The 13,936-nt window shown below is 38.8% G+C and overlaps 1 protein-coding gene across 1 annotated transcript in view; it reads right to left on the reverse strand.

Annotated features, from left to right (window-relative positions):
- Positions 1–1,018: 1,018 nt before the first annotated feature.
- LOC121960063 (netrin receptor UNC5D-like) overlaps positions 1,019–13,936 on the reverse strand; it is an 89,742-nt gene continuing 76,824 nt past the window's right edge. The window contains 5 exon segments of the mRNA XM_042509661.1: positions 1,019–2,545; positions 7,221–7,399; positions 7,649–7,813; positions 9,766–9,915; positions 12,883–13,113. Coding sequence (XP_042365595.1) covers positions 2,347–2,545; positions 7,221–7,399; positions 7,649–7,813; positions 9,766–9,915; positions 12,883–13,113 — 924 coding nt within the window. The 3' untranslated portion in view covers positions 1,019–2,346.

The raw sequence follows: 13,936 nt of genomic DNA on the forward strand, positions 1-13,936 counted from the left end.
TTAGAAGCAGTCAGCACATTTACATGTACAGTTAATTCGAGCTACAGTTATAGCTCATTTAGGCCATTTAATTGGACTACTGTTGACTACTTCTGTAAATTCAACTTCATACGATTTCAAATGGAGCAGCACTTTTACGTGTATTTTAAAGGTCCAATTTAAGTCGAACTAATACCATAATTAATTTTTTTAACATCATGTTAACAAACTGAGAGGAAAGTCAAGAACCAAGAACTCTGCACATTAGAGCTATGATCAGGCTCAACCACCACGGCAGCAGTTTTGGTCCCAAGCAGAATTTCAACTGTAATTTTTATATAAAACATTTATTACATGCTTAAGTCAACTTAAGTCTTTTTAGAGTGGTAAAAGATATTTGTGACACAATGTCTGACATGCCACTTCCTCTACCCTACCAAATATTCAGCTAAAAAATGTGTCATATGCCATATATATTAAGCGGACATAGGTTAACGTTTCTTCTCATGAATGAGTCAGAAGTCGCAATAGGATGACGGCAAAACAGCCCATACACGAATCATGACGTTACATAGACTATGCCTGCACTAAAAACAACCAGACAAATAAAAAAAAACGCAAACCTGACCCCCTTAATTTAGAAAAATTACAGCCCAGAGCAGCCCGATCCAGCGGGTAAGGTCAGGTCCAATCAGGCTCAGAGAATCAAAACTTCAGTGTGCATACGTCCACGTAAAACAGCAAATTCTTGTCTTTACCCAACAGTTTTTGTTCAGATTACAACAAGATACCACAGTACTAGAACCAGACTAGCTGCTCCCTGCTTCAAATCTTAAGGCAAAGCTAAGCTAACTTCTAGCTGTAGCTTCATTTTTAATGCAGACACACATTGTATTGATCTTCTCAACTCTCAGCAAGAAAACAAATTGCATCTTTAACTTAATTGATAGCTTTTTAAACTTTCCAATTTCCAATTTTAATTTGCTAATTTAATCAGATGTTCAGATATTGAAAACCAAAAGTGACCACCTTACTTGTGTCTAGGCTTATGATAGTTCAAACAGCTACACAAAAACTTCAACATGGTATATTAGCAGCAAAGCGCCTCTGTAGTTTCTTTCATATCTCTCTTAAAATTTGATTTTGTACTTAAATTTTTCATCTCTTGGCTGGATGCAGTTTTTGAAGTGTCACAGTAGCTGAATTCTCCACTGTACAATATGCTGGGCTGTCATGCCCTTTTAAGAACTGAATTCATTAAATAGTTAAAAAGAGAGAGAGAGCCAACACAGAGTTCAACAGGAAATCACTTTATCATGTTTAGGGGGCAGGCGGAGCGACTCTGGCTGGGGAAGAGAAGACAGAGGAGTGGGAATGAGAGCTGGCCAAGTGTCTCCGAATAATGATACCCAGGTGTGATCCAGATGACCCCAAAAAAGATTAGCTCAAATCAAGCCACGCATCTAAAGTTAAAATTCAAAAATTCAAGAAAAACAAAGTCCCAGTGGGTCTTGAAAGTACTCGCCACTTGACCAACACCAACACTTGGCAGTGCGTCCAGTATGAAGTCACTTATCACACAGAGAGACACTAATATTCCTCCAAGAGAAGCAGAAAGTGATCATTGGGGTAACTTACCCTCTTGTGCAGCCTTTGCTTTGACGTGTTCTGCAAGTAGGGTTAAAAATGTAGTTCATGTGAATGTTTTTTTTTTTTTAGCATGTGGACATAAATGCTAATCAGTGTCTCCGACTAAAGTTCTGACAAAATTACTATCCAGTACTCCTTCTCCTCTACCTCCTGCACTGACATTAGAGACGCGTTACAGAAAAAGAAAAAGAAGCGTTAGGAGATCTTGGGAAATGAATGACAACATAATGACATAACACAAAACATTTTGACAGCCTGGACGACTGTTTGAGGGCAACTGCCAGCACATCCGATCACGGTAAGGTCACAACACCGGCCTGACTGGCAGTCTGTCTAAAACTCACTCCATCCTAAGCGGAGAGTCTTCTTCACACAGATATCCATAATCCGTTGAATACAGGTTATCAACGTGTCAGGAGGTGACACTTCTCAATCAAAGATGGGTGTGGGATTCTTATATCCATTTCTATAATGTTTTGTCGGTACTTCTCAGTAACACATTCCCACTATTCTCTGTCTCGTTGTTGCTTAAATCCCGTCTGTCTGTATGCGCTATTTGGTTTAGCAGAGGTGTTCCTTTAGTAACAGTCCAAAACTGAGTGTCCCTGCTGTCCCTTTTGCGTCTCCTCCTCCTCCCCATAGGTTAGCTAGTACACCTGATCATCAGCGTTCATGCAGTAAAGGTTCATCATTATTTTGATCTGCCGTAGATCCGCCCTACCCAAGTTTAGAGAATTCTGAGTCCCGTTCTTCTCTGCTGCAGCCAAGAGTGGCGGTCCTGGGGGACTGGACCTTACCGATTTCCTCCAGGGCACTGGCCAGAGAGTCCAGGTCCCCCGAGTCCTGGTGCTGCGCTTCCCACAGACTCAGAATCACTGATGATGGGCTCTCCTGACATGCAAAGTAGCACAGATTCCTACAGGCCAGGGAAAATGCAATATTATATTAGAGTGGATCACATGGCAAGGTGTAATTGCTGAGAATGAATGAGAGTGCCGGTTAATGGTGGTTCAGCAATGAAGTGATTGCTTTGTGCTAATTATGATTAGAGGGCCAATGCAAAGAGATTTTTATAAGGGTTACTACTGCACTTCAGTACACTCACAGGCGACAGGTTAGAAAAAGTGCAAAACTGAAGCAACAAAGGCAGAAATATCCTGACTTAACCACTAGAATAGATCAAATTTCATAACACTACATTTCCCATGATACAACTCAATACCATCTATCATTACACCTTTTCCTGTCTGCTACAGACACATTTTTTTCAGACTCAACAATTTTGTAATATGGGCTGTCTCAAGCCCAAGCCTAGCTAACCCCTGATATATATATATATTTTTTTTTTAATAGAAGATTAACATAAGACATCACACTTAACACTACTTTTTTAATTTCACAGGCAGGCTGAGTAGCAACCTTCTTCTCCTATAAAGTTTAGTAAACATCATGTGCAAAACTGGTGGAATGCCCCTTTTAAGTTTGTGATTTTTCCAACCTGGACCCCATTTTTCCACATTCTTGTGTCTAATGACTAATGGGAACATTTTTTCAAAGTGGTCCAGTATTGAATGAGAGCGCTGTAGTCAGTGAAAAAGACTGTTACGTAACAGCGTGAGGCATGTTCACACCAATTTATGCCCACTTAAAGTGCTTGTTTTTGCTACTGACAGGCTTAGATTATTATTCTAATGTATGACAGGATCCCTGCAGAGACAGATGTATTTGTGTACAAATAGGATCCTTTTTGTTTAACAAGAAACAGCCCCGAAATCAACATCACCAGTGCACCGAATATTAAATAAAACAGCTATCTTATCATCCTAAAACACATTTCATGCAAAGCTGACAGGAACAAATACCATTATGGCTCATCTCTATTGTTCCAAAAATCACCAACTGTGGTTTGGTTGAAATAAACCCTTAAGTCACCCAGTTAGATGTGAAAATATGGTGGTTCTATGCACGCTAAAACTGGTGATGCTGTGTTTGGGGCTGTTTATGGGTTAACAAAAAAGATTGTACTGTTCAATAACAGGTTTATCTCTGTAGGGATCCTTTTCAAAATATTGTCAGATATTTCTATCATATGCAATATAAGCCTGTCAGTAGCAAAACAAGCACTTTTAATGAACATAAATTGATATTGCGAACATGCCTGGAGTAGTTACATTGCAGCCTTTCGCTCAATACTCAATGCTGCTCAATATAAGCGACCTTGAGTTCTTGAAAGGTGCCATATAAATCCAATGTATTAATACTGGATCAATTTCAACAGTTGTTCCTATTATCATTTTGACACATTGTAGATTTATTTTGAGTACAGTATGGGCTGTTGTCTTTTTTATATACATAGAGGAAGATATTTTTCTTTTTTGTGATTCCTGAATTTCCAGCTTACATGTTTTTAAAGTTGTTTTTTTTTTTCAAATATTTTACTTCATGTTTTGCTACACAGATATCTAATCATTAAGCAGTCAGTAAAAGTCAGCAGAGATCAAATAAACTGATTTGTCTTTACAAAAAGTATGGATACCATAAAATTCAGTTACAGTCTGTAGTGTGAACCTGTTGTTTACTGCATAAAAAAACAAGCTCTAAGCAACATTTCACTGACACTGATTTTCTTCCCATGCTGTTGTTATAACGCCTTCCAACAGAGTGCACTGTTTCATCACAATGGGATTTCCTTTGTTGCCTTCTCCTCGCTTTTCCTTTCTATCAGACTCTTCCTTCTCAGTGTCAGGATGTTCCTGCACATTCAGAGGAATAATTACAGAAATCTGCTTAACTAGGTAGACACATTTCCATTACATGCTTCCTGGTGTGTTCGACTGGGTTGAAAAACCTCTGAAATCCTTTCCCCCATTCCTCGGTCACAGATGTTTGTTTTCAGACTCGGTTTAAGTGAAATTCCTTAATCACATAGTTTCTGTCACAGTTTCTTAGTTAACGTTTCCCTCTCATGTTCCTCCAACTGGCAAGAAAGAGCGAATCCAGTACTTTCAGTACTTTTTTTCTCCCTCAAGTGCTTGATGGAGCTGACTGCACAGATCTAAAGAGTCTTCATGGCTATAAGCTCTTGATTATTGACTTGTCTTCTGAAGCACAAATAGAGATCACCCCATTCCACGAAGCTAAAATCCTCCGCAGCCTACGCAAATACTGACCTGGCACAACCTCTGGAAAGTTTAGCAGGGGGTGAAGGATGGAGCACATGCAGAGATGCTGCTAATGAAGAGTGCCAACATGAACACATATTCTTGCCAGAGGCTGGCCTGTCAGCGGTCTCAGACCTTCCATCTTATTACTGCAAAACACGGCATCTTCTCTCCAGTTATTCTGACTGTGCTAAAGTTGGCCCTCACATCTCTCGCTCCTCGCTCTCTCTCTCTCTCTCTGTGCATGTGTTTCTAGATCTATAATGAAATCAGCAGTGTGGCGTGTTACTGAAGGCTGGTTGGTGATGGAAGATTAGGGCTGACACGGTGCCTAAATTCCAGATTAAAAATAGTATTCAAAGTAGGAACACGGTTAATATAGACCAGAAAATGCAGCATGTCTTCTTTCTATTCATTATTCTCCAAATAACACCTGAACAAAAGGAATCATATATACGATGCATAGATCTGAGCTTGTGTAAGACAGACATGACTCAGCAAAATGTAAACTGCATACCGCAGCTGGGTGATGCGGCTTAATAATAATATTAATATTTTTAGGCTACATGGGATGCACAATATACATCTCGATATTTTGAAATCTCCTCTAAACCACTGTTGACTACTAAAATCTGAAATTATTACACGAACAATGGTTACAATAAAGTTAAATAAAGTAGCTTCTGTAATATAACAAAATTAAATAAGGTACTGCTATAATAAAGTTCAATAATACAGTTATCATAAAGTTAAAAATAAATTGTTATATAAAAGCCAAATAAAGTACGATTGTGATTATGAGTTAAATAAAGTGATGTTACTCAATCAAAGTACTATTACAATAAAGTTAAATAAAATACTGTTATAATAAAGTTAAATAAAGCGCTGTTATAATAAAGTTGAATAGAGTACTGTTTTAACCCTTTGAAATCTGAGCAGATTGGTTTAATTTCTTTAAAAAACATGGGGAAAAAAGACAATGACGAACTTGGTAAAAAATGTCCCACTAATTGAAGAAATTACTAATTTAAGAAATTAGTAAAAGGTGACAAGAAAATGACCTGAAATTTTGTTTTTACAAAAGTTGGAGGACTACTGGGAAATTATTAAATATGAAATACATAAATAAATTAATAAGGAAACATTGTCCAGAAAAGGATATTTACAATTATTATAATACAAATTTTCAAAATTATGTTACAGAACAAAATGTTTACAAATATATATTTGTTCATTTTCAGCACTTTTTGGGTCATTGTCTTTGTTTTTGTTTTTTACTTACTTATTTTTTGTGTGCTTATTTTGAGCTAATTTTCTTGTACCCTTTTATTCTTTATTCTTGCTAATTTTTGAGCCATGTCTTGGTAATTTGCTCATTGCCTTTCCCCCACATTTTCGAGAGAAGTCAAACAAATTTGATTAGGTTTCAAAGGGTTAAGTACTATTATAATAAAATTGAATAAAATACTGTTATAATACAGTTAAATAAAACACTGTTACAAAAAAAAAACTATTAAAGTACTTTTATAATAAAATTAAAGTACTTTTATAATTAAAGTATTATAAAAATAAAGATATAATGAAATAAATCAAAGTGAAACTAATGGTGCTTTTATTTTGAAGCACCCCGTTCATCTTGGGCGGAGAGTTATTGATGTTTTGCTGTAAACTTGAAGCTTCCAGACAACAGTTAGATGATGGCAGTTAACAGAAAATCAGACTATGCCTTTAAACATGAGAATTTACCAACTGTGAGCTGGAAACAAACTAACAGGTCTCCAGTTAATGTATTAATAACATTTGAAAGTCACATTGGTGCTCTATGGACGCAGTCCGGAGCTCCGCAGATACAAAAATGCACGCCTCCCCTGCTCAAACTGTCATTAAACTCATTAAGTTAAACTAATACAGAGGCATTGTTTGTCACTGTGCGTCAACTGTTAAATTACAATTTTCCTTGATCCTGCAGGATCAAGGACACATTGAAATTCTATTTTTTAAACTTATTTTAAAAATGACTAATAAATCTATCTTCTACCTTTTAAACATGACAATTTCTTCACTGTAAGCTGGAAAAAACTAACAGCTCTCTGTGACTGAATGATGGCGGTCTGAAGCCCTGCAGATAGAAAAGCACACACTTTGCCTGCTCAAACACTATCACTTCAGGAGAAAGCGGTCTGGATGAACGGTCGAGTGTTTGTGAGTCATGTTTGTGAGTCTTTCTTTTTGTGTGTGTCTGTGAGAGGAAGAGAGTGAGAGAATCAAAATGCAAAATGACATGACAATATATGCTTGATGTTCTTGATAGTGATTTTCTTCATCCCACGTGGAACAAGCCAACTGTTTTCAATATATCACCCACGTCTACTGCAAACAATACAGAATAAGAGTGTAATGTAGCTTTCAGAGTACTGTGACATCTGATACCTGTCTATGTGGAGCTTCTGAGCCAGGAGCTGCCAGTCCTTCCCCTTGGCGTTCGCTGTGTCAAAGGTGGCGCTGATCCGCTGACGGATGGACAGGGGGATTTTAAAGGCCCTTGACCCTGTCTGAGAGGTGATGGTACAGTCTGACTGAGTGAAAAAGGGAACCACTCCTTTTTCATTCTAATAGCAAGGAAGACAAGAAGAGAAAGACGTGTCAGGGTGATTTGGATACTGCTGCTGAAATTCTCAATATGAAGACAAGGACTTATCAAGACAATTTGAATCTATACATGAAAAGCTCCCTGAGAGGCTCATTAGGCAAGCCCTTAAATCAAATCAAGAGTTATTCAGTGTAATAAAAGAACCTATTAACAAGCCGCTTGACTGCCCCCGCGCGCCGAGGACACCGCTTCCATGAGTGCCACTCACCTCTACCACAGACGTATAGACCTGGAGTATCTGCTCCTCGCCTTTAACCTGTCGGATGCCGATCTTGCAGGAGAGCTGAGACGAGGAGTGGCTGTATCGCTCCAGAGAGAAGGCACACTGCAGGGGACGCTGGTTACTGGCCCACACCTGAGAAAAGGAGAACTCCTGCCGAGCGGGGACAGACGGACAGCGGTCAGAGGGGACAACAAACTCATTAAGTCAAAGACGTTAGTTATTTGAGTCCCGCTTTGTCTCCCACTTTGCTGTTTACATGATTAATTAAGAGCCAATGAGTGGCCTCTTTAGCCAATCAATGATGTTACCTAATCAAGCGGTTTACCCGTCAGACAGAGCACCAGCAGGCATATAGAGCCCATGGGAGGAAAATGTATCTTTGTGAACTCTGAGGGAGCTGATGTCATCAGTGCAAAAACTGAATAAATTATAAATTAGGTTACTTAATGTTGCCTGAGAGAAATAATCAAGTTACTCTCAACAACTTTTGCATTATAACTCTCAGCATGGCTACATGTGATCGTCTAGAGATGCAGCGGTTATGAAAATCTGGGCTGATAACAATATTGATACAAATGTGATACAGATACTGATGCCAATATCAATACCAAAATTAATAGCATGCTGATACAGATACCATGTTTAAAATAATAAATTGGCCTATAGGTGATACCGATACTGATGTTCTTTTTTGTGTTTTTAAATTATTTTTTGTTGTATTTATTCATTCCTCTTTCGTGCCAAGGAAACAAAAAAAATCTACACTATAAAAACAACTAAACTGTTTTAAAGTCATTAAGTCATTAATCTCATTATCTGTAAGGACAAACACCATTATACACATTTATCAAACAACTTTTAATATAACTATCTGTCACATGAAAGAGATTGAGTTTCCTTTTATCCTTACGGCACCCCGGGGAAGATCTCTGCTTGTCCCAAACATGTTTTCTATTATCCCAGGATGTCATTACTTTTGAGTTCTCCTTTTTGACTTGAGCAAAACTGATGTGACATAACAGAAAAACAGTGGTGCATGCCATCTTATTTGCCGATAGGCTGATGGCAGCCAATCGATGTACTGTAGATAACATGGTGCATCCCTAATTAGGTCAATAAATATTACAGACATACACTGCACATCATTAGCAGAAAAAGTCTATGATTTTTTCAGCAAATGTAAAGCCCACATCATTAAATACATACATTCCAGGCGTTTTTAAGCAATTAGTTGGCTTGTTATATTTTCTTCTTCTAGCTCCTTTAATATACCTCGAATATGAGTGCAAATGCCAATCTGTAACATCTGTAATGTGATCATGGCATTAGGACAGACACGGCTTAATTTTCCCAGTTTGCACTGCACTGTCACCCAAAACTGGCAGCTGAAAAGCCAAAAAGTAACAGAGCTTTGGAGTAAATGGGAATCTAAAAAGGCCAATTTTCGACTTCCATTACTAACTACTGTGTGACCCAGACAGTGGCGCAGTGAGAACAGGTCAAAAACACTGTTTTACCGATGAATCATCCTCTTCTCAGATCCATCAGACAGGAGGATGGCTACTTGTAAAAGCCTCATTTAGAAAAGAGAGGTGTTGAGAATGACGGCCTACAGTCATCTTCCCTGTAGGACCCTCACGCAGCGGCTCTCCCCCTCTCTAAGAAAAGCCTTGTTGGTATTCTGGACGCACTATGGTGGGCTAATTCTGCTAATAGGATGTCACTGGTGGGATAAACATCACAGGGCAGAGCAGAACATACAGCATGTAGACCCCTAGGAAGATAACTAGGAGGTGTGTGTGCTTGTCTGTGTGTGTGTGTGTGTGTGTGGGAGCTTGCCTGCCGGTCATAATTAATTTTTTAAGGGTGTGTGTGTGGGTGAGATAGCTAGCCTTAGTGATCTCCTGCTGTGCCCTTGCTGCTGTCCTTTGGCTTTGATGTGACCGAGTAAGAAAACTGGTAGAGGACAGAGCTCTAATGGAGGAACAGTGGAGGCTGCTCTCTGATAAAGCGCAGCTCGCTATACATCAGAGATGCACATACAGGTAACGTACTTGCCGCTGAAACTTCTTCAAATTGACACACAGCTGTAAAGGGCCTACCTGGCAGGTGGTGAAAGGCTTGATGCTCCAGAGTAACTGTGGGACGTCCTGGATGGACACCTGGAGGCTGAAAGTGTTCCCCCGGAACAGCATCATTTTCGGCTCCTCCAGCAGCCGCCCGCCCCTGCTGCGCTCGCCCACTGCCACCTCCTGATAAGGAAAGGTGTGGGTTGTGTTTTCACGGGGATGGGCCAGGGGTTAGGGAAGTGGAGAGAGAAAGGTAGATATTTTATTTGGTTGACAGACTCAGTGTTCCCAGCCGAGACTCGGGTACAGCACACAGCTGGTCATGGACAACAAAATGATTTCGGTTGATATTTAGAAAGACAGAAAAAAACCCAAACATTCTCACACAGGAAACAAAAACAAACAAATGTGAGCCTCGTTGTATTTGTAATAATTTATCTGAAGAGAAATAAAATAAATAATAATATATAAATAAAAATAAATAAATTAAATTAAAAGACAAATTTAAAAGAGTTAACAGTAAACTGAATTTAGGTTTTGGATTGTTGGTTAGACAAAACAAGCCCGTTGAAGATGTCATAGGCTTCAGAAAAAATCTGATGAGTCATTATAAATAAAAATAACGAGAAAAAACACTGCATTTTTCTACCCGTACCAACCAAAAGATTAATCGATTAACTGAGAGAAGAAAAAGCAGATTCATCAATAATGAAAAAAAATCATTCAGTGGCTGTTTATGTACCAAACTTTCTTTTCCAAAAACTTTTGAGAGATCACTTTCTTAAAAACAGTTTGTGACCATATTATTCTGTCTTCTGATTAAAAAGAGGAAAAAATAAAAAACAAAAAACCCTCCCCCAAAACACAAAGGAATGTCCAAACTAAGACAACAAAACTAATGTAAGTACACAGTAGAAGCTTAAATCTAATATTATTTTCTTAACTTGGTTTTAAGTTATATGAGCCTTAGATGACTTGTTACCATGATTAAAATAAAATAAAATAAAATAAAATAAATAGAGTGTTTGGCCCTTGAAAGTTAATCAGACAGTAAAGCTGCATTTAACTGCAGTACCCGGTAGATTAAATCACAATAAATACATTCATTAAGTTATCTAAACAATCATATCTATATCTAAGGTTGTCTAGCAGTAAAAAAACTATATCTGAATGTTTTTATTTGGAGGTCACATAACAAACATGTCATGCCGATATCTCAAACACTGTGAAACTCACACTAAAACAATCTATAGTGATAAAAAGCACTACAGGTAAGACACAAATATGCATTATTTTTTTTTTATGGGTGCCTATAAGCTCTACAGCAGCCCCTGAGAACCCGATTTGTTAGTCATACAAATTGAAAGTACACAAAAATGAGAAATAAAGTCTTTTGTCAATATTATACTCTTCTCCATCAACCCTGTGGTAATGAAATTTCCCTTAATCTATGGAGAACAATAACATCTGTGCGCATGTGTTTGTATGTTCTTCCATGTTTGTGTTTACATTGCCGTTATCTTGGGACTGCACAGAGGGTGAGCGGTGGTGGGATGAGAGTCTGGTATGTATGGAGCTTTTCTTCTCAGTCACACAGCACAAGAAAAGGGAGCAAGAGGAGGAGCTGTCTTGAACCTGATCAATTCCTGCTTCAAGCTCACAGGGGAAATTAATTGTCGTATGAAGCACAAACAAAAGCCAACAAAAAAAGAACAAATGAACAAATAACCATGTCTGACTGATGGAAAGGTGGGGTGAGCCGGCTCTTGGCGCCTACATCCAATTTCTCTTTGCTCACATGCAATTCTACCTCTCGAATGAAGCCGAAAGTGAAGTAAAGCCGGTGGCTATACGGGACAAATATCAGCGCTACTTCAGAAAAGCTGTGTGTGTGTTTATTAAGATAGGAGACAAATTACACCCGCAAAAAAAAAAGTATGTTTTCACTTGAACAGAAAGTGGTGTGTTTGTGAATTCAAGTGAGCCCACACTCCGAGCACAAGGGCAAACTTTTTCCACAAAGCACCATTCAGCGGCGCAGTGTGACGAACTGCGGCATCTGAGAATGTGTCTCATTCTAACGTGTTCAAATACTTGTCACATGGAATGCAATGCTGAAACACGTTTAATTAACAGAGAGCAAATTAAATTACGCAAATTAAGGGCAGAGAAGCAACCTTGGAGCATCTGTTGTCTTTGTAATTAAAAGTCCCTCTTTGTCTCCTAGTCATCAAGCATCTCCCAGTGGCAATGTTACTGAACAGGCAGATCTTCAGTGGAGCACAAAGAAAACCCAGACAGCAACTCTCCCAGGCAAAACCACCAGCCACAACCACCAAACCTGTGCAATTTAAATTTCTTATATCATATATTTACCTCAGCTGAGAAGGTTGTGTTATCAATTTGGCTTGTTTGTTTGTCAGCCACAGAAAAACTTCACGCCTGGTTTTTATAAAACTTGGTAGAAGGGTGAAGCATGGGGTCAAGGAAGAATCCTTTAAATTTTGAAGTGGATCTGAATCACTCTGAATCACTGTCTATCCAACACTTTGTTTCAAACTGAAGTATCTCAAGAACTATTAAAGAGTAACTAAACCCCCAAAGCACTTTTTAAAGCTAAAAACCAACGTAAGTGGGTATTTTGTAGAGTTTTTGATAGAGTCAGGTCCAAATCTTGACATTTTACTGCAAAGTATCTGCATCTATCCTCACTAATTTTTATTTCTACATATTGTGTTACAGATATGCAGTGTGCTTGCCCTCTACTGGTTAAAACATGGCAATCACAATGGAATTTGAAGTGTGTTCCTTTTGTTAACCCCTCCTTACCACACAAAGGACTAACTGCCTGTGTCTTACCCCCCTGCATCCCCGGCCCTGCCCATTTCATACTTTATTCATGTTTACGAGGCTGGGGTTTGATCACTCAGCCAAAAATGATGTCATTATGTATTTTGTGAAACGCACAAAGCCTCCACAAGTTGTTAGTTATCATCTCAAAGACACACAATTTGATAGATGGTTGCGTTGGCCCGACTCGGCTAGAAATCTGTCTGAATGTGAGGCAGACCTGACGCATCTGACAAAACAAACACAATATGAAGTTGTAGATTCTTGTGGTTCCCAGGCTACCTCCTTCTTCCCTCATACCTGAAATGCATGGGGCGTGTCATCCACACAGTAGACCCTGAGGGTGAAGCCCAGAGAGTTGCTGGTATCCGGACTGCCAAACACAGCCAGCCTCAGCCGCTTGGCCGCCTCCTGGTTCAGCGGCTCCCCCACTAGGGCATAGCGGCCTGGATGCTCCAACAGCACGTGGCACCTTTGGGCGTCCAGCAGACAATAACAGGACGTGCTCTCCTCGTCCACACACATCACCTCCTTTGGAGGAAGGACACATCAGATTCAGTTTGGATGCATTAGCACACATTCCGAGCCATTAACAGTTCATTTTGAGGTTAAGCACGAGAACAGCTCAATAATGGAAAGCTGCCTCGTTGATAATTTTTGCTTCAGAGGATTTAGCACAGACCTATACACAGTGGAGCTGAGCATACAGATTCATAATTATTAACATTTCAATTACTGCCAAGAATTTGTTTGCAGAGGTAGAAAGAGGCTTTAATGTAACCATCAAACTAAAAGCTGAACACCACTCAGCCACTTTTATGGGAGCAACACTCCTGGTTGCAAATGTGATTTACTGAGCAAGATCTGTTATTCTATCTTTTATCTATGAGCTTATTTCATATAGGAAAATAAAACAAAAAAACAAAAACACACTAGAATTATCAGTTCTATGCCTCTGTAAACCACTCAAGTTGCACTTATAGTTTACATCCACGTCTGTGAAAACATGGATGCTTCAAACACAAGATCTTTACGATTAGCACAGTTTTGATGTGGACACCCAAGATTAGTCACCAATTCAATATCTGGCCAAATATCTCCTCTTTTGTTGAGTTATAATATTAAATAATGGTCAGAATAGAGTTTCTGTAAAACATTATGATGTCACAGTGAAGTTGACCTTTGACCTTGGATATAAAATGTTATCACTTTATCATTTTATCCCATTAGACATTTGTATGAAATTTTGTCATAATTCGCCTATAAACTGTTTTGTGACGTCACAGTTACCTTGACTTTTAACCACCAAAACCTAATCAGTTCATCTTTGAGTCCAAGTGGACATTTGTGCCAA

This window comes from Plectropomus leopardus, chromosome 20, assembly GCF_008729295.1.
Source record: "Plectropomus leopardus isolate mb chromosome 20, YSFRI_Pleo_2.0, whole genome shotgun sequence".
In the NCBI taxonomy this organism is placed as follows: Eukaryota; Metazoa; Chordata; class Actinopteri; order Perciformes; family Serranidae; genus Plectropomus; species Plectropomus leopardus.